This window comes from Rhinolophus sinicus, linkage group LG10 (assembly GCF_036562045.2).
Source record: "Rhinolophus sinicus isolate RSC01 linkage group LG10, ASM3656204v1, whole genome shotgun sequence".
NCBI lineage: Eukaryota > Metazoa > Chordata > Mammalia > Chiroptera > Rhinolophidae > Rhinolophus > Rhinolophus sinicus.
In genome coordinates, this window is record NC_133759.1 from 10312674 (window position 1) to 10336232 (window position 23559).

The 23559-nt window shown below is 42.3% G+C and overlaps 1 protein-coding gene across 2 annotated transcripts in view; it reads right to left on the reverse strand.

The window, feature by feature from the left end:
- Window positions 1-391: 391 nt before the first annotated feature.
- The window catches only part of ABHD5 (abhydrolase domain containing 5, lysophosphatidic acid acyltransferase), a 31306-nt gene continuing 8138 nt past the window's right edge, over window positions 392-23559 (reverse strand). Inside the window, exons 2-7 of one of the 2 annotated variants that reach the window (XM_019724109.2) lie at window positions 19305-19390; window positions 15930-16302; window positions 7868-8022; window positions 5451-5562; window positions 3069-3255; window positions 392-2460 (exon numbers count right to left, since the gene is read on the reverse strand). In XM_019724109.2, the coding sequence (XP_019579668.1) occupies window positions 2371-2460; window positions 3069-3255; window positions 5451-5562; window positions 7868-8022; window positions 15930-16302; window positions 19305-19390 (1003 nt within the window). In that variant the 3' untranslated portion in view covers window positions 392-2370. The remainder of the gene's footprint in view (window positions 2461-3068; window positions 3256-5450; window positions 5563-7867; window positions 8023-15929; window positions 16303-19304; window positions 19391-23559) is intronic. The other variant, XM_019724107.2, reaches the window with a different exon arrangement.

Sequence of the window (23559 nt, forward strand, 5' to 3'; positions counted from 1 at the left end):
TTTCCTAGGGTTCTTCTGGCTATTGTTGTTTATTCTTTCCAATACCTTTATACAGAAAAAAAAAAATCTTGTTTTATTGCATCTAGTATGCCCTTCAAATATAAACATAAATATATTAAAAATATATATATTTAAATGGCAACAGTCCAAAAGTGTTTCCTAGATAATATTCTGAAACCAAATCTAGACAGAAATTTTTTTAAAAAATTAAGTTTCCGAAGAAAACAGACATCGTACTAAGGGATATGTGAACACAGATAAAGCCACGTATGACGGTCATGGCCCCTCTGAATGCCATCCAGTGTCACTGAACACTCACTGGGTCCGTGGTCCTATAACAGCATAAACAGACCGGGCCATACTTGAAACTCAAGAAAATATACAGCAGCTGTCTTGTTGCAACTATCACAATGAAATTTATTCTGTAAAATCAAGTCAAAGTACATTGTGCATAATTTAGCAAAGATCAAATATTGTAATAGATTAAAAAAACATTTAGCACCCCCTGTGTTTTGAGGAATTTCAGGATTGTGACTTTCTCTGCTAGCTCCCTCTTCACAAAATCACATACACTATAGGCCGAGGTAAAATTTAACTTTCAAAAACCCTCCTGTACAAGTGAAAACTGTCATTAGTCCAGCAAAGAATAATTAAGAGAGACTGGACAACCTGTCACACAAAAACCTGACCCAAATTATCTGTATAGAGTTTGAATCTGGCCACCCAAGACACTAAAAAATAAAGGCTTCTTTTGTTCTTAAGGTAGAGAAATCTGATAACACAGAAATCTGACAACACCTTGGCTCTCGTGTTTCCTTCTGCACTGACCTACTTCATCTGACAAGTGAGACATTCACTGGAAAGCTATCTGTCAGGCTTCAGTGTAATTTGTATAATCTGCCTATTCGTCTGTAGGGGAGATGTTGAAAATAGAACATTCTGTATTTTTGGCAGTTAGTCAACAGTAATACAACCTTACATCTCTTAACCACTAGAAATTCCCTGATTAACCATTTTTAAAATGCAGCAGTCAAAACCATTAAACCATTATTGCTCTAAGTTCACTTTTTTTATTTACATAACCACCTTTCTCCTAGACAAGCAACATTAGCAAAACACAAGGCAAAAATGCCTTATTGGTGACAATCCCATTCAATTTTCAGGGGGTCTTTTCAGCAGCCAGTTACCACATAGAGCTTATTCACATTTTTAAAGTTTACCTCATTTTTAAAATAGCAAAAAAGTGCTACACTGATGGTACTCATTGTCAAATGGTTCAGTCAACCTTACAGAATTTTTGTAGTATGACTTCAACCACGTATATTATTTAATCAACATAAACCTCTTTAAAAAACCCCAAAAAACCCAAGTGTTAGCTCATTTCTGGTGCCATGAGACGTAATAGCACAAGCTATTTTTATATTTTAGTGGTTAAAATATAATCCAGTTTTAGCACCCATCTATAAGTTAGATGTTAATGAAAATACATGATTTGGCTTATTAGAAGGTAACAGTCTTCAGTGAGGAAATCTATTCCTTTTGCTGCATCCTGGCTCATAGAAAAGAATATATTAATGGGGGGAGGGGAAGGACAGACTTTTAGTTAAGGCTTTTCAGTACATGAATCACTTAAGTATTAATACCACGTCTCACTAGAAGTGTAGAATTATATCACACACACAAGGTTCCAAGGAGCTATGCTGCTGCAGATATGTCAGGATGGATCACATTTAAAATGCTGAACATGGCTTTGCAGCCTTAAGTAGAGAACAGAGGAAAATCAGAAAAATTAATGCTAGTGATCAATTCCTATCTTTTTAACCAAAACGCTGTCTCACCGCTCCATTTCAAAAATGAAGTAAAGTATGCTAAACAAGCGACAAATTTTTACATAAAAACAGTGAATTTTGATGCCCTGTATCAGTTATTAGACAAGGTAAATACAGGCAGACAAAGAAAATAAAGTGCACCTTTACAGTATATAAAATAATAGACTCAGAAGTCACTTTTTAAAATAGGCACTATACACTGAAACATAAAAGTACGTGACATAGCAAAGTTAGATAGTAATTTAAAAAAATTCAGTTGAAAAATTACCATGTTTCAGTACAGCAGAGGGACAAACCACCTTTTATTAAAGCTATTAATTTGGAGACTCTTGCATGTTTCGACTTTGTGTAGGAGAAAAGAAAGGCATTGCTCTAGAAAGCACTAACTGGTTTAAATGTGCAAGCAGCTTCACAAAGAAAACATGTGCAAAGTGCAGTCAAGGACACTGCCTGCTTCTCTCGTATTCCTTACTCTTCACCGCAGACTGAATTATTTTATGGCCGAGGAATTCGTCAGACAGCAGGTTTTCCCATGTCCCGTTCAGTCCACAGAGTCACAGATCTCCTTCACTTTCTGGTTGAAGTCTTCTGGTTGATCTGCATACACATAATGCCCTGCCCCGAGAATGGCCTGGGGAAGGAAAAGCAGTCAGGTGGTCGGTGAGTAAAGGCCTTTAATACAGCACAAGGACAGAAGCAAAGATACTTGGCAATGAAAGTGAGAACAGCTGTATAGAAATAAAACATAAAAGAATAAGTAACATTCTTCTGTGGTAACTAGCTATTAGATATTTCCATCAAATAAAAAATCTGAGAACAAAGAAACTATCTATTGGACTTTACTAAAATTTTAACATGCAAAAAATAAAGAAACATTCTAAACTGAGCACTAATGACAGTGCCAGCAGATGAACTGAACAGAGGGAGAATGTGCTGCTTTGTGAGGTGGGAGTCCGCCGAGGTGCTCTCGGGCCTGCCCCTCTGTCAGTCTCTCCCACCTCGAAGATGTTATGGCTCCAGGGACAGGCAAGGCCCCTAAGGAAGGCAATTCATTGTGTGGACACGAAGATTTGTGTGGGTCCAACCCTACCACCATCTCAAGTCCCATCAGGCTTCTGACTGAGGCTGCAGGTACAGCTCAGTCAGGGATGTGAAGGCACAGGGATGACATGAAATCTCACTGAGGACAAAGTAACAGGACAGACTTTATCTACAACCCAAAATAAGCCCCACACTTACTATGGTCTTCACGTACGAATGCGGCCGTAATGACTGGATGCTGGTGCCTGAGTTGCCATCGATGCAGGACCGGGCGCCGTAGATGACGGAAACTGGAATGTCAGGGTGCATTTTACCGATCCGTTGGAGCATGGGCCTTTTTGCCCATCCGTAGGGAATAGTCATATTTTTGAACGCTGTCTCACCGCTTTAAGGAAAAGGGGGAAATCACATAAAGACTTCTGGGGGTGAAGTCCTACCTACCACATTCCCACCTCTATCAAAATAGACTCATATGTAGCTTCTCCCACAGGTAAGTAAAACCTCAGCTTAAACAGAAAATAATTTACAGACCCCACAGAAGACATATACTTGTGATATACCCTACAGAAGACACATGCTTTTGTTAGGTAAATAAACAAGGATGCTCAAAACTCTAGCTGATTTTTTTTAAAAAGTCCGCTTCTAAATCAAAACATGCAACCCTAACTCCCTATCATTAGATGACTAAATTTCCTGTGGAGATAGTTAAAATATGGTTTTTCACTGCTTTTCCACAGGAGGTTCATGGCACTAGCTTTTTATCTGCAATGGCAAAGCCAATACCAAGATAAGAAGAAATTCAGATTAAGACTTCTTTGTGTATTGTTTATAATTTTTTTATTTTCTGCATATTATGATGTTTGACATCTTAAAAAAGCCTTTCTGGCTGGAGAGAGACTGAGTCCTGGAGCTAGCCAATTCTTCGAGATGGCAAAGGACTCAACCAGGAGCATGCCTTTGAGGTGGAAGCCAACCAATCCCAAGCCTGTAACGCTGGCCCACACTTCCCAGGAGGCACCGGTCCTGTGCCTTGGTCATCCCAGCGCCAGGTACAGGGCAGAAAGAGACAACCCTGTATCTTCGAGCCCACCAAAATTATTCAACTAGCCAATCCCACACTGTTCACCCTGCCTCGCCTTTCCTGTAGATCCCAATAAAGGCGCTGACCTAGACTTTGCCCTAGCCCGTGTCCTGCCACCTGCCCAAATCTGGCACTTCCCGTGTGACCCCTCGGCATTCAGTGACCACCCTTCTCTAGGACCTGTGACTATAATAAACTGTTGTTTTGAGCCTGTCCCATGTCTTCTTTTGTGGCCACACCAACTGACCATCACATAAAAGAACAGAGAACACTGTGCAAGCTCCCAAGATGGGTCCACTGTGCTGTCGTTTCTTCTTCCCTTGCAGCCCTGGGCATAATTCTGAATTGCCTTTTATGAAAAATTCAAGTTCCAACACAAGAAAGGCTACCCAGGCACAAGTCATCACGAAATGTGAGTGGGTGAAGAATAAGACCATGTGGCACCTGGGACAGACCAGTAACAACTGCTGGAACAAGTCAATAAAATGTGTAGACCTGATCCACCAGACCCAGCTGCCTATGAGTCACAACACAGCAGCCTCCTGAGGACCCCAGAGCGCTCCCGCCTCCCTCACCCTGGGCAGAGAGCCTCTGACACACTTTACGAAAAAGACTGAGGCTCCAGCTACACCTCCATAGCTTCCACGGCCTCAGTCTTTAATAAAGCAGGTGCACAGATTCTCTGCCAAAAGTGGGAGGGCGGGGGAGGAAAGTTAGGGAGGCTGTGTCTGTATCTAACCTCTCAGCCTCTCACCCAAGGCTGGGTCTTAGGAAGGATGAGGTACCACTTCTATGTTTTAAAGTGTGGGCCATGGTCCCCCTATATGAGAATCAGCTGAAGCATTTGGTGTAGATGCAGCCCAGCACTACGAAAGCAAGTCTCAGACGCAGGGCTCGAGAACCACATTTCTGACAAGCTCCGCCAGTAATTGTGGTACAGAAAGCAGCAGAGAACTGGTGTTCTAACCCTCACACTCCCTTCTTGATCCTCCCCCAGCAACTCGAGGGGCTTGCCTTTCAGGCTCCTCCGAGCTCCCCCGTCTCCAGGCTCTGTTTTCTCCACTGCTTCCTTACACAACACCCGTGAGTCACAGTTAGAAAAAAGAAAGGGAAGAAATGGAAGAAAAGAAGGAAGGAAGGAAGGAAGGAAGGAAGGAAGGAAGGAAGGAAGGAAGGAAGGAAGGAAGGAAAGACTTATCTCTCAACTCTCTCTACCTCCTAGAGATGCCCAAGGCCTCAACTTCCTCAACTCATCCATAAGCACTTTAGGGGAAGAAAATATGTTATGTTTTTTCATCTCCCTTCAGAATCCAGTACAATGTTTTACACAGTAGGTATTCCATGAATAGATGAGTAAATTAAGAAGTATTAGTTAATTACCTATTTGTCCTTTTAAATTTAGTCATTTAACTACTGATAAAAATCTCCGAGGCTATTCACGTATTTTCAGAAAAGAAAAGTCTAAAATAAAAACAGTCAATTCAGAAGGATAGCCTTACCTTGGAGTCTGTACATTACAGTGGTAGATGTATTCTGTCACAGTATCGTCTTCAAACATTGAAGAATACTTCCGTTTGAAATCAGGCCTTAAACGCTGTACTAGACTTAAACCTATTTAACAGAGAGTGAATGTTTGAAATTACATGTATGTTTTAAATGATAATGAACTTATAGACTAATATAGAACGTTTTAGTGTTTGCTTATATATTGAGTATTATGTGCATACATATACACATGTATTCAAATACATATGTGTTTTAGGTGGAAAACAGCACATATCCTAGAAGCTGCTCTTCTCAAGTTCCCCAGGGAAAGCTTAAAATAAGAATTAAAGAGTGTCTCATACTGACTTACTGATGTGCTTTAGTTCAAAAACATGTAAGTTAGTTTTCTAAGAAAATAAATTATTTTAAACATGGCCGGTAAAGAGAGCAGCTCGAACATAAAATTAACTTATTAACTTGTATTTCTCCCATAATTAAAACACATTAGCATCTAAGGAAAGTACTGAGATGTACATATTTCTGTGAAAACTTAGCTCAGAGTTTCTGCGTGGGCCACTGGCAGTACTCCCTGCTGAGCAACCCACCGTGGTTCCTACGGTCACAGGGGCCAGAGGCAGGCGCAAGGCCCCCAAAGGAAAGAGGATGAAGAGCAGGAGACACGGTCTGGTCACTCTTTTCCTTCCTGGGTCCCCAGGCCTAGCCACTTTCCCTTTCTGCTATCACTGCCTCCTGCTCTAACAAGGTCTTACCTCAATAGTGGCCTTCCTTCCTGTTTCTGAAGGGTCTATACAGCTCCACCAAGACTTTCTGTGATGCAGCTGATATTCTACATCACTCCCCACCACCACCACATGCCAGCAATAATGGCAGGTATCCCCCCTCCATCACCATTGTCTCCTAATTCCTTTTCCCCATAATTGGTACTTGTGTAACTGTGGTCAAGTAAAATCCATTTATATTTCAGGACTACACAGACTAAATGAAGCTCTTAAATAGTTCAAAGGAAGTCCAGGCCCCTAAGAAAGAATGGCTCTACTCTGGCGGGGTGAAAAGACGGGGGTAGGAGAAGGCTATCTATGAGAGCGTGGAGGGAGTGTACTGTGTCACCAGTTCAAGCCCTGTGCCCTCTTCTGATTCCTCCAGTCCCACTGTCTCCATCCCAAAGGAGGGCATTAGGACAAGGAAAGGCCAGGCCCGGGCAGAGGGGAGCGAAATCACGGTCACCTATGCAGCAGTCACTGCCAGCCGCTCACCCACCCCCCAAGCCTCTCTTCTTCTCTTGCTAACAGAACCTGAGTCTGGTGTCTCAATTAGGTGGCAGTGTGCCCAGGAAAGCAGTCCCCTCACTCCAGCCACTGGAAACAAACCAGGATTAGCAGTCACAGAAACTTATACTTTTGCTGGTGAAGAACTAGGGGTGGGCAGAGAGATAAGGGGAGGCCTCTGGGACCTTCGGAGAAGACTTCCTTCCCTGACAAAGAGCATTGTGAAGAGAAGACCAGTGTCTGTACTTGTCCTTCGTGTTGCTCAGAGAGCTGCTTTGGGAGATGATGCTCCATGTTATAGCAGCCATGAAACAACTGTGAGGGAAAAGGTCAAGAGAATCGCAGTTCGAGGCCCAAACCCTAACACCAATGAACTAGCTACTGGGACAAACGCTGAAACCACCCGCCTCCAAAATGCTGGCGAAGGAAACGATAACATGCCCTATGGTTTAAAGCACTTTGGTTTTCAGTTACTTGCAGCTCAAAGCATTGCTAACTGATGAGGTTATAAGAGGACAACGCAAAGTCCAGACCATCCCCATCTGTGACAATGAGGGAAGGGAATTCCTGTGGCTTTGGGCCTGAAACAGAGGAGTGGAGAGGCAAGTGAACTTAAATCAGACACCAAACACTGGTCCCTGAAAATATGACTAGGAAGACAAATCAGGGGTCCCCAGAATCACTATGGAACAGGACGACTTTATCTTCTTAACACTCTGACATTATGGGGCAAGAAAGGAAATCTGTGAGTGTGATGGCGCGTGCTACCCCCGCCGCCGGCCAAGTCAGGCCCTGGGATCTGCAGCTGGATGCCATCCACTGGACAAACGCCCTCTAATGCTCACCAACAGGTCAGCTTGGCACTTCCGCCCAGGCCCTGGCTGACTGATCCCATCCACAGCATTTCCCGCCTTCTCAGCTTTGCTAACTACCTGTCATGTTTACAGCAGGAAGACTCCTCTCTGAGGAGAGGAGCCTGGTTTCATTCATCTTATGCACGGACTGGTACTTTTTAGAGGAGGAGGAGAAAAAGTAAGGTTCAGTTTTTTTTGAAGATTTTGATGAGCAATGGTGATCAGTTGACACTCCTCGACTGTTACTCTAGAAACGTTTTGCTTTCCAAGGACACAGATGTAAGCACTCACCAAAGGGCCCTGCAATCCTGAGGCCAGCTAACGGGTTGAAGGGAGTCAGTGCTGCTCCCAAGGCTCTGATCCAAACTGGAATTGGTCTGTCTTGATCAGCAAGGTCTGGTCGCTCAGGAAAACCCCAAGGCTCCACTAAAATGAGATGATTAACCCTATCGGGGAAAGAACAGATTTAAGTTCATTTGGCAGCTTCACCGTAGGACTCTCAAGAATTAACACGATTTATAAAGTGAAGGTTGAATGAACCACCTTCCAAAACCTTCACATTAAAGAGCAGACTAATGGCTGAACAGGTCCCATCATGCTCGTATCACAGGTAAACTTTTGAGATCTGGTAGGATTTCAGAGATGTATGGTGGGAAAAGGGCTTCATTTTTATTATATCTAAGGGTACCTGTAACTGTGTGACCATTCTTGAGAAATGGCATTTGCTGTCGTTGTTTAAGCTGCACTCTGGCAGATGATATAGATCACTGACCACCCAGAAAAATCGAATGGCTCCATCTATCTCAAGGCTGACACTGCAGAAGCGACTGAAGATTAATAGCACACTCGTAAAATAGCTTCAGACACCAACAATAGTTATCTTCTATGAACCAATCATTCTAAGAGGTGTTAGGACTTTCGATGGGTTCAAAAGGACTTTAAATGAACTTTGTACAAACATCAGGATCGTGTAGTAATACGGGCTGAAACCTGCCGCCAGTTCGAGTCGAGCGTGGGACAGGCACACATCTGCTCTGCCCTCGACAGCATGTGAAACCGGCCTTCGCCGCTTCCTAATCCTTTCCTAATTGTCTTCCTGGCTGAGCGAAGAGGTAGAAAAGCTTCAGTCCAACCTCATATAAAACTGTTTCCTATCACTAATAGTTTTAATTTTTCCATCTCACGAACCCACTTCCTGAAAAGGGAAAGCCAGACCCATCCGCAGTGCTTCTAAGGGGCTGCATCACGGTATTATCATCAGACAGATCCTAGACAGGGCAGAAAGGTCCTCCTGACACAAGACGATATTCAACCCAAACAGCCAACAAATGCCAGCAAAAGTCTCCGAAGGGGGATCTGACAATGATTCTCAAGTCCCTTTCCTGAGTCATAATTGAAACAGAAAGGTAAAGAAACCAGACCATGGGCATAAGTGGCTATTATTCCGGATATAAAATGTTGCATTATTTTTGCCAGCAACCGTAAGGCTGTTAGTAATGAGCCCTATGTTTTGCCTGCATTTCCTCAAACAGAGCTCCAAAGGCCCTTGGAAAAGGCTCAGTCCACTCTTTCACCTCCCAGATGAGAAGGAAGCTGAGCTGCCTTAGGTGACCTGCTCCAGGACATAAAGCTAGTTAATGGAGACTAGGGCTAACACCCGTATTTCCTGATTCCAGTACACCATAGTAACCGATGCCAAGCCATTTGGCAGAAGGCTCTCTCTCCTAAGAACAGGGCAAGCAACAGAAAATAAGCACATTAGTAGAGTTTAACTCTTATCAACTCTAGGCCAGTCCTAAGACTATACTCTAGACTTCACGGCACCGAGGAGATTTGTAGAATATAACTATGAATCTATGTGGAGATACGTGATACAGGAGATTTCCATAGACTTAGCGTGCCTTCACTGCTTAAAAGGTTTTTGTTTTTTAAAGTTTATTGGGGTGACAATGGTTAGTAAAGTTATAGGCTTCAGGTGTACAATTCTCTAATACATCATCTATATATCACATTGTACTTTCACCACCTAGAGTCAGTTCTCCTTCCATCACCACACATTTGATCCCTTTTACCCTCCTCTATCACCCCCTTACCCTCTGGTAACCACTATGAGACTGTTTTCTAATAGTGTATGGATGGGAAGGAGGACGGAAATGAGTCTGTTTTGTCTGGAATGGCGGAGACGCTCTCTAATATTTTGATTTCCTCCTGAATTGCTCTTATTACAGCACACATTGAGATGTGAGGAAGGGGGAAGGGACAGGCGTGTCAGAGGTACGAGTAGAATTTACGAAATAGCCACCTAGTTGAAAACAGCAAGGACTCACGTCAGGAAACAGCTAGTGTTACTCACTACTGACTTACTTCCTAAAGAGAAAAATGAATTCCTTATTACCACATACTCTACCATAAAAGACGATTACATTTTTGTTATACATTTGTTATGGGATCTTGCCCGGTCTGCTCTAGGCTCTCACTGACCTGCTAACCCACAAAGGGGAAGGACACAGGACGACTTGAGACGGAGGAAAACGCTCCTGTATCTCTAGTTGAGTGATTATTTGGTTTTTGCCTTAGTTTTGGCTTGCCTTGTTCAACATGGATCTTCAAAATATTGTCCCCAGGTAAAAATGCCAATTTAACAAATTATACAAAATATATACACTAGAGCAGATGACCTTTTTTCTTTTCCCAAAGAGAGTAAATTGCCCCAACAACTGTTCAATCCTGTGTCTTCATCCTAGCATGGAGCGTACGGCAGATGCTCAGTAAACACTGGGAGTGCTATGTTTCTCCACTCAGCCCTTGTCTATATGGATGTGAAATTTTATAAAGTATAATCATAGGGTAAGCAAAGGAGTCAGTCCAGTCTGGATTTTCAGGTCCCCAAAATGGCATTAGGACACCACACTTATTTCTTATATTAATCTTGCAGATCATTACTCATTAGTGGTAATAAAATCCATTCCGAACCAGAGTCAGTCTGATTTTTGACAAATAAAACTATAATTTGCAATAGAAAAATATGTAACAAGCATGAGTATCATTCTACAAATCTGTTTCTCTCTCACACACCCACACGAACACACACAATTCTTACTGAGGGTGAAGGTCAAAAACTTTTGAAACAATTTTTTAAAAGCTCTACAACAACGTCTAAACTGTAGTTATGTATCACCTGCTTCTACTACATGTGAAAGATCTCAGAAAATAATGTGTTAATTTGGTTGTAAGGATTTTAAATGAGATAGACCATGCAAAGCACTTAGGTTGGTGGCTATTAAATAATAAACATCAAGTAAACGTTAGCTAGTTATAGTAGTAAAAATAGGAAGACCACTAGAGAAGAATTTATTCCAGGGAGCCTATGAAAGACAGCGGCTGGAACCATGTGAGCAGTGAGTAATTTAACGTTTATTCTTTAGGCAAGCCTGATCACAGGTTTTAGTTATTTAGTTATAATTTTGCACCAGATCAAGCTCCCTATCGTCTCACCTCCTTTTCTAGTGAACAGATTATCTCCTCATTTGATAGAAGTTATTTGCTTTTAATGTACATCTAAACTATTACAGTAACTCAGACCCTAGGACGGCCTGATGGGATTGCTCACATCTCGGGTTAAGGAACAGGCCTAGCCAGACAGCAGTGTGAGTCATCCTAGCAGACATCTTCGTCAAGAATCAGAGGCTGGTTCAAACTACAGGAAAAACAAAGAACCAGTAGAGCCGGAACAAGAGAACAGCACATCAGTTGGGACACACACAGAGGCACTCGTGTCCCGGTCAGCCATTAGAGTCGGTCTTGAGATGGCAGCAGCCTGCCGCGCAAATGGCAAAGCGGTGGACGACACAACAGCTCTAACACGCGGAGACAGCAGAATCTAAATGCTAACGAGGACATGTACACCTGATTTTCATGTGAGTTTTAAGTTCAGCCACCAGCCAGATACAATAAAACAAGAATGATCAGACCCAGAACCAAAATGCACAAAGGAATTACAGGCCCCGTCATGGAACACGGAAAGGAACAACAAAGGACCAGAAAGAACGCTACATGTGCACAAATGAGCTCTTCTCAGGATGAAGTGAACACCAGGAATTTCCCGTTGGTTCCAAGCCACTCGGGGAGAATGGGGCAGATCCAGAGGACAAACTAAATACCTCCAACTTCAGATCAGTACAACAGCCTTTCTTCTCAAGAGGGCCTAACAAGAAATGCTCAGCCCAGCTCTGCATAGTCAGGGGACAGAGGCAGGCAAGGTCAAAGGTCAGATGATCTGAAAACCTTTCAGTGGAGAAGACAAGTGTCACCTAGTCTGCTGTAACTTGGAATGGCTTCTCTTTGCTAAACACTTTCTAAGTTAATACAAGCTTCTTAGGGTCCTTTTCCTGAGTTTGTAACAAGTATTTATAAAACACAGAGAGTCTTTGTGTGGGGACCTGAGCAGCCAAGGCCAGCAGGAAAGGAACACTAAAGAAAAAACTGAGCACACAGATAAAAGAAAGGAGAGGGCATCTTTGGCTATTATTGCTGGCTTACTCGGCTCTCCCTCCATTCCCACCTTAAGGCGATCAGACACTGCTTGATGGAGAAGGTTTTACAGAATGCAGCCTGAGACACCTCACACAGTGAGCGGCCCTACTGTTTGTGACAGTGTGCTAATCTGCAAGTGAAATTACAGATGGCATCTCTAACTATTACACGCATGCTAAGAGAACTGAGTGAACTATGGTCATTTGGGGGGAAGGAACACAGGCAGGGGCTGTGCCCCCGGTGGAGTAATCTATTAACCAGCTCCTAACGTCTCTGCCCACCAGCCAATGGCTTTTCCAGAACGGCCGGGCAGCAATCCAGCAGAGGGCCTTTGCAGTTCCTGTCCCCACTTCCCAGAATGCTCTCCTGCTACTCCCCTTGAGACCTCAACCTCAACTCACATTGCACTTCTTTAGGGTACCATACTGGACCCCAAGACTGGGTCAGGTCCTCATTAAGAGTTCTCACAGTACTGCCCTCCTCCCCTTCACAGCCCTCGTCACCACCGTCATGCTACTCACGGGGCTATTTAATTGGTGTGTCTTCCCCCAATGCACTGTGAGCCTACTGGCAGCCAGTCACTCAACATTATTTAAACACAACCAATCTGCTGGAATTTAATGTGAGAGTATTTCATTCATCACCAATATTTCAATAAAAGAATCATCCAGATACTTTCACATAAAGTATCACAATTGCTGAATACTCCATTTTTAATCAGTATCAAGAATCTGGGGAAAATACGGGGTCACTGCCACCAGTTAGGCTATATAACAACTTTCATGGACAGAGGCACTCTGCTGCTTGTCAAGAGAAAGCACCCAGGCCGACATAATGCACCAAAACTCAGAGAAAAATTGATCACTTTTTATTTGTTCTCCAGCAGAAGAATCCTTCCAAAACAAGTACATTAAACAAGGCACTTTCACTCTTCTCCTCAAAAATAAAGTAATTCACGTCTTAAAAAATAAACAAAGAACAGAAGAATGGGGAGGCAGATTAAGACAAAGACAGAAATAGGTATGGATTGGGACATTAAGTCTCAACAAGTAAAACGTTTCCTCCATGCATAGAAACAACAGAAATTAAGGAGCTGTTGTTTTACTTAAGGAAAAAAAAAAGAAGAAGAAAAGAAATGTTTGTTATACCTGAGGAGGCAAAGAAAAAACTAACATTCTTAAAGTCCATTAAGAGAGGGAAAGAGGGCGGAGAAGGAGGGAGGGAGGAGAGGAGAGAGAAGATACACAGTGACTAAAGGAAATTAACTGAATCTCATTTGGTATCTATTAGACCCTTTTTTCCATCCTCTCACCCGCGCCTTCCTGCAAAATCTTTCTGAAATGCAACAATTTATGTTAATCTCATGACAGCATAAAAAAAATGGTACTTGTGGGGCAGGCTATGGTAGGGGAAGGGCTTATAGGGAAACGTCTATACCCTCCTCTCAATTTTGTTGTAAACTCAAAACTACCCTAAAAAATACAAATCTTTTTAAAAAAAGGGTCAAGTGAAAGTTGGATTAGAGACATTTAGAGTGGTAGTTCCATACTTGCTTAGTTGATACGAGTGAAAGATCAACTGAAGTATATTTAAAATTTTACGAGTTTGAGCACAAGTCGATCGCAAGCAGGCAGCACCAAAGCAGAAGTGGTTAGGAGTGCTCCACACACAGGAGCGGGGAAAGACTGGCTGCATGCGATTGGCTGTCCTTGCGTTTGGATTTCATAACCGTGAGGCATTCACAGGCTTAGATTGGGGTTTGCTTATGCAGGAGAGCCACAGCAGGCTAGTGGCCTCCTGGTTTCATTCATTTAACATTGGGCACCCACCATGTGCCAAGCAGTGTTCCAACCGAACTTCATTCATGATTTGGGATATGTGAGAGTCCAGAGAACCTCTTTATTTCAAAATTAACTTTTGTTTAATAATCTCAGTCATGCAGTTAAGATTATAAGCTTGACCATCCAACAAGCTCTGTAGATTTCCACTCAGTATTTGGTAGCAATCGGCCAATTTAAACATGTAAATTATTTCAAGCGTTCGCATATCCATTGATTGCTAATACTTAGTGGTTCTTGGTCCTGACACAGTACTTTAATTTCTAGCATTAGGCACAAACATTCATAAATCACTTTCTATAAATGTAGTCAGTCAAAGGCAGGGATCACTGGCTTTGTTTTAGATACTGTGCTTCCCCGAAAATAATACCTAGCCGGACCATCAGCTCTGATGTTTTTTAGAGCAAAAATTAATATAAGACCCGGTATAATATAATACTTTATATTATATTATATTATATTATTTTATATTTATATTTATATTTATATGTCTTATATTATATTAAAATAAGACTGGGCCTTATATTAATTTTTGGTCCAAAAGACACATCAGGGATGATGGTCCAGGTAGGCCTTATTTTCGGGGAAACATGGTACCTGTTCTGCCTCCTGTATCATTCAAAATATGTTGCTATTCTCTCTCATAGATGATTTTGAAGTGGTCATTCCCTTCTGAATCAACTAAATCCTTTATTTCTTTAACTATTTCACAACTGTGACATCTCCAAGGGATAACTACCACACGATAGATATACCAAACAGCTGATAAGAAACAAAGGCAGCCCAACCTCCCTGTTGTCTTATACCAGAAAAGTCTCCACTTCTTTCTCTTACTTGGTAGGTGTTGGTCATTGAGAGGAGGACACGATTAAAGCCAGGAGTCCCAAAAAGCCAATGAGAAGAAAATTTGGATTTCTTTTGCAAGAACAGTTGACAAGAGTATTACCCTCTAGCATAGACAGGAGTATGAACTCTCCAGAAAACTCACGTGTAAATGCTGAAGTTTAGGTAAAGACTCTATAAGGAAAAAGTGGGCTGTTCCAGAGGGAGGAAACCTCAGGGACACAGGCTGCTGCTCCACATGTCAAATTCTGTCCCAACGGCCCACCTAGAGTTACGCAAAGGGCCGCCTCATGGTGTGACGCTCTCTGAAAACGACCACCCTCCCAGGTCTCAGCCACAGACCTCCATGTCACAGGTGGTTGTAACTGTGGATTTAGAAATTAGTCCAATAGAAAAATACATTGGCAACACAAATGTGCTGATCTTTTTTGTTTTTTTTCCAAAAGATGAACAAAACAAAACTGAGATTTTCTATTTTCTTAGCACTGTAATGTGACCTCCTCTCAGAGTAGCAACATAATAAGAAATAGCACAAGAAAAGGTAAAGAAAGGGGTAGATCCTACCAAGATTCTGAAGCAAACAACTACCAGTTCAATGACTCTGAAAAAGAATTCTGTAACAATGTGGGTTAGGGCACGGCATAATCAAAAACCCTGTAGGATACACTATGCAGGTGCATTTTCTGTGGTTTAGAGATGAAGAAACTAAAGCTCAGAGGTTAAGCCAAAAGATAGCGCTAGCATTTAGGTCTTCTCATCTCCAACCTCCGGTTTCCTATCACAGCTCACTCTAACCTGGAAAGGTTAGGAAAGACCTGCTGAATCCATAGATCTAACAATAATAATAATAGTAAGCAATACTACCACCACAGTTTTGTGGTTTCAATTGTATGCATTCTCAGTTAAACAGACTAGAAAGTCCTTCCTCAGGCTTTCTATCCATGTATAAAAGGAAAATGTGTAATACTAGGAAAATCTGACTGCATTATTTCGGCTACTAAATTGGCCCTCAGTTGTGACTATTTGGTCAATAGGGTCCTTTAGCAGAATCTTTCTTGTAAGGCTCAGATACCAGCTACCAGCAAAGACGGGAGCTAGAGAGTAGCACTTGGGTGCCTGTTTCTGTCATGAGCACTTACCTGGACGGGTACTTCAGTGAGTAAGCAGCAGCCAAGAACCCACCCAGGTTGTGTCCAAGCAGGATAACTTTGTCCAGGCCGAGGGCGCACCTCCACTCTTCAATGGATTCCACGAACTGATTCTCCACTTCTTCGGCGTCACTGTCAAACCTGGGCCTGCTACTTCGCCCAAAGCCCAGCAGGTCAAAAGCATAGACGGGTCTGTTGGTGCAAAGGTCTCCAAAATTCAGTGCCCAGAGTCCAAGGCCTCCTCCAAAACCATGGAGGAGGACAAGCGGAGTCTTATGGGGAATATCGTGAGAGAACTTCAGTGTCCATATTTTATTTCCATTAGATATACGAACAGGTTCTTTTTTGTACGCGCAGGGGACACCTAATAAAAACATAAAAGATAAACTCTGCTCAGCATCACTACTTCTGATCGGAAATTCTCAGAGCAATCAAAAATTAAGAATCTAGAAATCATCTGGTGTCTGTTCATATGATTTTAGCTTTTGTCATCCCTAAAACAAAAAAGTACATATTTCATTGAAACAATTCTTAGTTACCGTATTTTACACTTAAGTCACAAGATCCATCCCAGACAAGTCTCAAGTACCTGTGGCCAAGGTGTTTTGTCAGGTCATGTAAGCTCTTTGGACGTCTTTCCACATCTATCAAATGAGGGTATTACACTCCTAGAACTGGAGGGGAACTCAGTGTTCACTGAATCCGTTATGTGTAGGTCTCTGGCTCTGCAGACAAAAATGAATGCCACCCTGACTTTGTCTAACATTTGAAGATTAAAGCATTGAAGACTGAAGTTCAGACTCAAAGAAAGATTTTTCTCTAAAAAGTGAATCATGAATCTAGGGAAGGATTAACAGTATCTGTATTGCACACGTAACTGCAATCTTAAATCACTTCAGAATTTACGAGAAGAAAGGAGGCAGAGTATGGATGAGAGACCAGGTGGTGTGAGCTCAAGTGCAATAAGCTCCCTAGAAAATGCAAATAATCACAAGTTTGTAGACAAAAACTCTTACTTGCCTTCAATGCTGTGGGACTAAATACTTTAAATCTCCCCCCCCCCAAATACACTGAAGATGAAACTAATTTGAAATTCATTCACATCAGATGATTAACCAAAAGCTACACTTCAGATGTACCCCTTCATTATTTGTATATAGTCACCTGCAGTGGACAAACACCGGCGAACTGGGAGTTTCTGCCTTTGAACAGAAGAAATAATCTCAGGTTTTGTACCCACATAGTGGCAGCAAGGACAAAACCCAGCATTCATGAGGCATATTAACAGAGCCCAGGCCACCAAGTGGAGGGAAATGCCACCAGTTTAGAACAGGAGACGATCCAGCATTAATGCTGAACTAAACCACGTCAGCACCATGGACACAGATGTCTGCATATTCCCACAAAACCATCTGTGACCTCCATTACAGCGCTCACCCCACTGCATCAGTCACTTGCTTCCACATCTGACATTGGCCCAGGGGCCAATTCTCTCTCCTATTTGCATCCCTAGAACCAGCAGCAGGGAATCAATGTTTGTTAAATGCATGAACTGAGCATCTAGCACCCTTTTATGGCTCCTGACAAGAATTTGGTTGTTATTGAACCTTTCATGAGAAAAAAATACCGAACTCAAGCACACTGTGTGTTTACTGTGTCACTGGTCAAGGGTTGGGGATACAGGTGACAGCATTAGCAAACAGGACATCCATAAACAAAGGTACACATGGTCACGGAATGAAAAACTGAAGCCTGGAACCAAGTCTCACTTTCCCCAGCAGCCAGCAGCATGCTGGGACCCCGGCTGATGGGAAACAGACCCAGACTCTGAGCGGTGCCCTCCACCTTCCTCAGCAGGTTCTCATCACGCTCAAAGCCGAGCAGCACTTTAGGCATCTCAGATGCAGGGTATCAGCCCCTTCCAGTGCCATCCACCCCACCGAGGGGATAACACGCACCATGAACGCGAAGTTGGGGTTCAACTCCACAGCGCTGATGCAGACCCCACTGGCCTGGAGGCACAGGGAGGAGCCGTGCCCTCCACCCCCCACACATTCGAGCTCAGCAGTTTGTCAGAATTTTATTTCAGTAAAGCACAACGACAGCTTTCCCAGCTTTGTGAAGAACAAGATTACCCCAGTATATACAGCGAGTAGAAATTTATTTTCATCCTAAATCCATGTAAGATGACTAACTGTCCCTTCCTATGGGTATATCCAGTTCTGATCACTTACTCCCGAATCATTCAAATCACAAGAAAGCTCCGGTGTGGTAGAGGGGATGAAAACCGACACCCGCACAGACACACAATAATCAGGAATCAGGGCCAGCGGCACTGCTTAGCCTTCTCCTCTGAATGGTTTCAGCACTCAAACCACACAATAAACACCATTGCTTAGAAGTATACCCAGATACCTGGAACACCCTGACACTACTAGTTTGGCTAAATTTCAATGCCCATTACAAACAAACAAGAGACAAGGTTTCCACACCACTACAAATGCAGAATTAGAGAATCCAAGAATACCAGAACCAGAAGGAATTCATCACCCTACCCCCGCGCTTTACAGGTAAAATACAGGAAGCTGAGAGAAGCCCCTTGCCCAAGATCCTGTACCCACCTGACGGCAGACCTGGGCCTAGACCAGGTTACCTTGTTCCGGTCCAGTATCTGTTCCACTCTACAAAGGTTACCTGCCCTGGAACACCTAGAACCTATTCTCAAAGAGTAGTCTAGGGACCTCTGGGAACGCCTGAACCCTTTCAGGAGTACTACAAGGTCAAAACTATTTTAATAATACTAAGACTTTATTTGCCTTTCACTCTCATTCTTCGATGAGTATACAGCAGACTCTTCCAGGGATCACGTAAGAGGTGACTGCTTACCGACAGTCTCAATGCAGACGCAGGTATGAGAATCCAGCTGCTTTACATTAAGCCGCACATTAAAGAGATTTGCTAACATGTAAACAATGCTACTCTTCTCACTACAGGTGTTTGGAAACTAGTTACTTTTAGAAAACATGACATGTATTTTAACCTGTAATGGGTTTATTACTATTATTTTAAAATAAATTAACATTTTAAATGATTCAGTTTTAATTTGTAACGTGGTAAATACTGACAGCTATAACCTATAAACAAAGCTCTTTAGGGTTCTTACTAATTTATGTGTAGAAGAGGGAACCAAGAACAAAAAGTTTGAGGGCCCTGCCTCCCCACATTTATGCACTGGCAGATGACATAGAAAAGTTCTTTTGCCAACGACTAATGCGACACAGAATCTTATCTTCAGTTTCAGGACAATGCGAATATTGGACCTAGTTTAGCAAACAGCTCAGTTAACTTATAAGAAGAAAGCCTTACATTTTAAAATGTTCTCTTCAGCTTCTTTAAGGTGTGACGTGGACGTGGGGCACCAAGTGGGAAGCCAACCCGTTAGCCATCCTGACCTAGGGCATCAAAAACAAAACACAAACAGGTAAGGCAATGCTCTTCTCAACTCCTACCAGTTACAGAGAGAAGAAAGCAGAACAGGACACACACTGTGATGGCGAAGCGGTAAGTGACAACAGTCACCTAAGAGGCACGAAGCACTGTGGTCAAGCACTGGGATATTCGGCTTCAGCCTGTGAACCTGCAAGTAGAGAGCAAAGCCCATCTTATCTTCCGAGACAGGCAGATTCCAAAAAATCAAGCGATTACAAATGGGCAGAACAAGAATAGACAAAATAGGCATTCCCCAGCCCACTGCCAGGCAGCCTCTCATCAGGGCAGAAGTGCAAAAAAGTAAAGACCATGAGTAGGTTCATAGCAGGTATAAAACGGGCCCACTATGCGGGTTGAAATCTTATTAAAATATGAGATCGATACTTATCAAAAGACCTTAAGTCTCATGGTTATGAGCAGGACATACCCCTAATACAAATGCAGGGGACTGGCCCATGTACTATCTGCCTAGGGTGAACTGGTTAACAGTTAATGGAAAAGCTTTGGGTTCTAGCAAACAGTAGATAAAAAGAATGACCCAGATACCTGGCAGAAGACAGCTGAACAAAGAGAAAGAGGAAGCAGGCCAAGGACAGGTGAGGAAAGGTGTGCAGAGGCTGGAACTGACACCCTTTGCTAGTAGCTAAGCAAGGCGAGGATGGGTCTTCGCCTCCTGGCCTGGCATTAGCACCACAGACTTACTGTGACAATCTGGATAAAGCAGAGCTGTGGCAGCCATCTGACCGTGAGCAAGGGCTCAGCACATGACCAGTATTATTTAAAGTGAGAACTCTCAGGTGAAAGAGAAAAGGATGTAGAAGAAGAGAGACCAACTACTGCCGCTTCCAGATGAGAGGCATGGGCCTGAACCAAGGCTTTGGCAATAGAAACGGAGACAAGAAGAGGAGGCCAAGGAATATTTAAAATAAAACAGGCTGAAGGGTACACACTTCAAACCAGCAGATGAGTAAGTTCTGGAGAGCTAATGCCCAGCACAGTGATCACAGTCCACTTCTGTTGTTTTACGTCACCAAGTTTGTGGCAATTTGTTACAGCAGCCACTGAAACAATGCAATTGTTACCCTCAGAGCACACATCATGCACCTCGCCTGTGCATGGACACATGCCCTTTCCTTCCCTGGAAGCGCGGAACTACCATATAATTCTGTGTTTTACACTTCAAGGTCGCTGAGACGAGGTCTTAAATGTTCTCGTCGCAAAAAAGACACCATATGTGATATGAGAGAAGTGTCAGCTAGAGTCATGGGTGGTAACCATACTGCAATATGTAAGTGGATCAAAGGACCATGTTGCACACCTTAAACTTACAGTGTTGGATGCACTTGTATCTCGGCTAAAAAATAAGAAAAAAATCTAATAGAGGAAACAACAGGTGACTCAACAACGGTAATATGTGTCAGAAGTAATTCACTCCACAAGTATTTATTGAGCACTTACTATGAGGAACTATTCGAATCACTTGGGACATCTCAGCGACCAAACAGAGAAAGAGTGATGACTTCTTTTTGAGGGGATCAGGAAGTGGCTTTTGAGCTTGCTCTTCATAGATGAACAGGATTATTTCAAAGGGAGTGTAGTTCAAACACTTGCAGTGAAGGAAAGGGCATGAGTCCATGTACACAGGAAGTGCATAATGTGTGCTGAGATAAGAAGTGCACTGTTTCAGTGGCTGCTGTAACAAATTACCACAAACTTGGTGGCTTAAAACAACCGAAACTTCTTCTGTCACAGTTCTGGAGACCAGAAGGCTGACATGAAGGAGCCGGCAGGGCCCTGCTCCCAGTCGAGGCTCCAGGGGACAATCCATTCCTCGCTTCTGGGGGTGCTGGGGGCTGCTGGGCCTCCTGATCCTGCGGCAGGGCCACTGCAGTTATCCACGTCCGTCCCCACACTGCTTTCTCTCTGCATGTGTCTTCTCCTCTTCTGTGTGTAACCTCCCTCCGCCTTTCACTTGTAAGAACACTAGTGAATGCGTGTAGGGCCCACTCAGATAAGTCGGACCATCTCACAAGTTTTAACTCAGTCAGTTAAAAGTCCGCGAAGCCTTTGCCATATGAAGTAACAGTCACAGGTTCCAAGGATTACAACACGGACATTATCTTTGGGGACCACTACCACAAATAAATACATAACATGGAGTGCATTCCAAAATAATGTACATAGAGACATTCAATAAATGGTAGTTGACATTACACTGATGACGACAATAATTCACTAAAATGATGTGGAATTAACTAGGAATTTGTAAAATGAGAGTTTTCACTAAGGTTCAGAGGGAATTCAGAGACAGGAACTGACAAAGAATTGTCTGTCACTTTGCATCGCTCCTTGCCTCAAAAAGGCGACTTCTAGATGACCTACAATGGAACACTCAGCTTTTCTCCGCCTTTCACTTTTGACACTCTGGTATCACTCTGGTCAGTTCTCATTTCCTTTTTCTTCAAGCCATACAATATTCCCTGTTCTCTTGATTCTCAGCTCTGAATATCCTTGGAATATGTTTCTCCCCTTCTTTTCATGATTCATTACATCTCTCACCAACCTCTAATTAGATTTCACTTTCCCTTTCATTTCATCAAGATGGCGGCATGGCACTCTACACTCAAGCTCTATTTTCTTCTCAAGTTGTGTTACCAATTTCTTTTTTATTCATCAGTATCCTTTTCCAACTGTACGAACTTGAGGGTAAGGGCTTTGTGCTTCCCAATGCCTTCTCAGTTCCCATCCCAACACCTGGCATATTAATACACATTGATGATATGAATGAAAAAAGTTATTCCTTTTATTGCTTTATCTGGAATGTATTGGTTGCAATGAATTACAAGTGGCTCACGTGAGTAATGAGAGAATTTTCTGGAATGATAATGAAGTTCTCTATCTTAAGATGTGATTGGATGACACAGATGTATGCATATGTCAAAATTCAACACATGAGCACTTTAAGCATTTCATAAAATTTTATAGCAAAAAAAGTACAACAGGCTAAATTTGATAATCGGTTTAATATAAAGAAGGTATAATAGAGGATTCCTAGGTTTCTGTCTTAGGTGCCACTAATAACAGAGAAAGCATGAATAATAGGTGTGAGTAGAGAAATGTGCTAAGTTTTAGACAGGCTGATCCAGCATCCAGCTTTTTCTAAGCTTTGTAGGCTCATCCTACTTCCCTTCCCTGTAGAATTTCTCTGAGCATTATGTGTAACAGGCACTCAATAAATGTTTGCTGAATGGTTAAGTCACACACAATCCAGGGTATCCTCAGTTCAAGTTATCCCCATTTTATAGATGTGAAAACTGAGGTTCAGGAATGTTAAGCACCAGGTTCAAGAGTATACAGCTAGTAAATTAAGTGACACAAATAGAGATCAAAGCCCTTTTTTCTCAGGTGACGACCTTCCTAGAAATGTATGAGGAGCTGTCATCCCTGCAGGATAAAATCACATTCCTTAGACCTGCACAGAAGAGAAGATGCATAACAGCCTACATTACAATGAGGCTCTACTCTAGCGCTCTCTGCTGCCAGTTTCAAACCTTTTGCTTTAACAGGATAAGACCTTTAGGCATCCCCCAAAATATTATATAATTTATCATCAAAGTATAATATAAACATAATATAAAACATTATCAATATTAGCCTATTTGTAGATATACAAAACTATTTACAAATTATCCAGGAAAATCAATTCAAGGCTTCAGCAATGAATTTTTCAATTCATTCAACAAGTTTTCAATTGTTGGGAAAAAGCCATTAACAAGCAATTAAAAGAATTTCATGATCCTTAGAACTTAAAATTTTAAAAGTTAACCATTATTAAGCTGGGCTCTTTTGTCCTTGACCAGAGATGGTCATCAAGTTTTACGTTTGGTCACAAAAATAAGAGCTAGTACCAAAAAGTTAGTTACAACTCAATCTCATCCATGTTCTTAAATAAGCCTCAAATCATAGCACAGTTCTTTGCCAGAGGGAATCAGAGGTCAGTACAAAAAAAAAAAAAAAAAAAAAAATTAGAGTGAAATGAACTATAATCTACTATTGCTCCAATTGACATCATAGACACGTTGAGGAAAAGAAAACACAAACGCAATCTTTGTCCAGTCTTAAAAAAAACTAC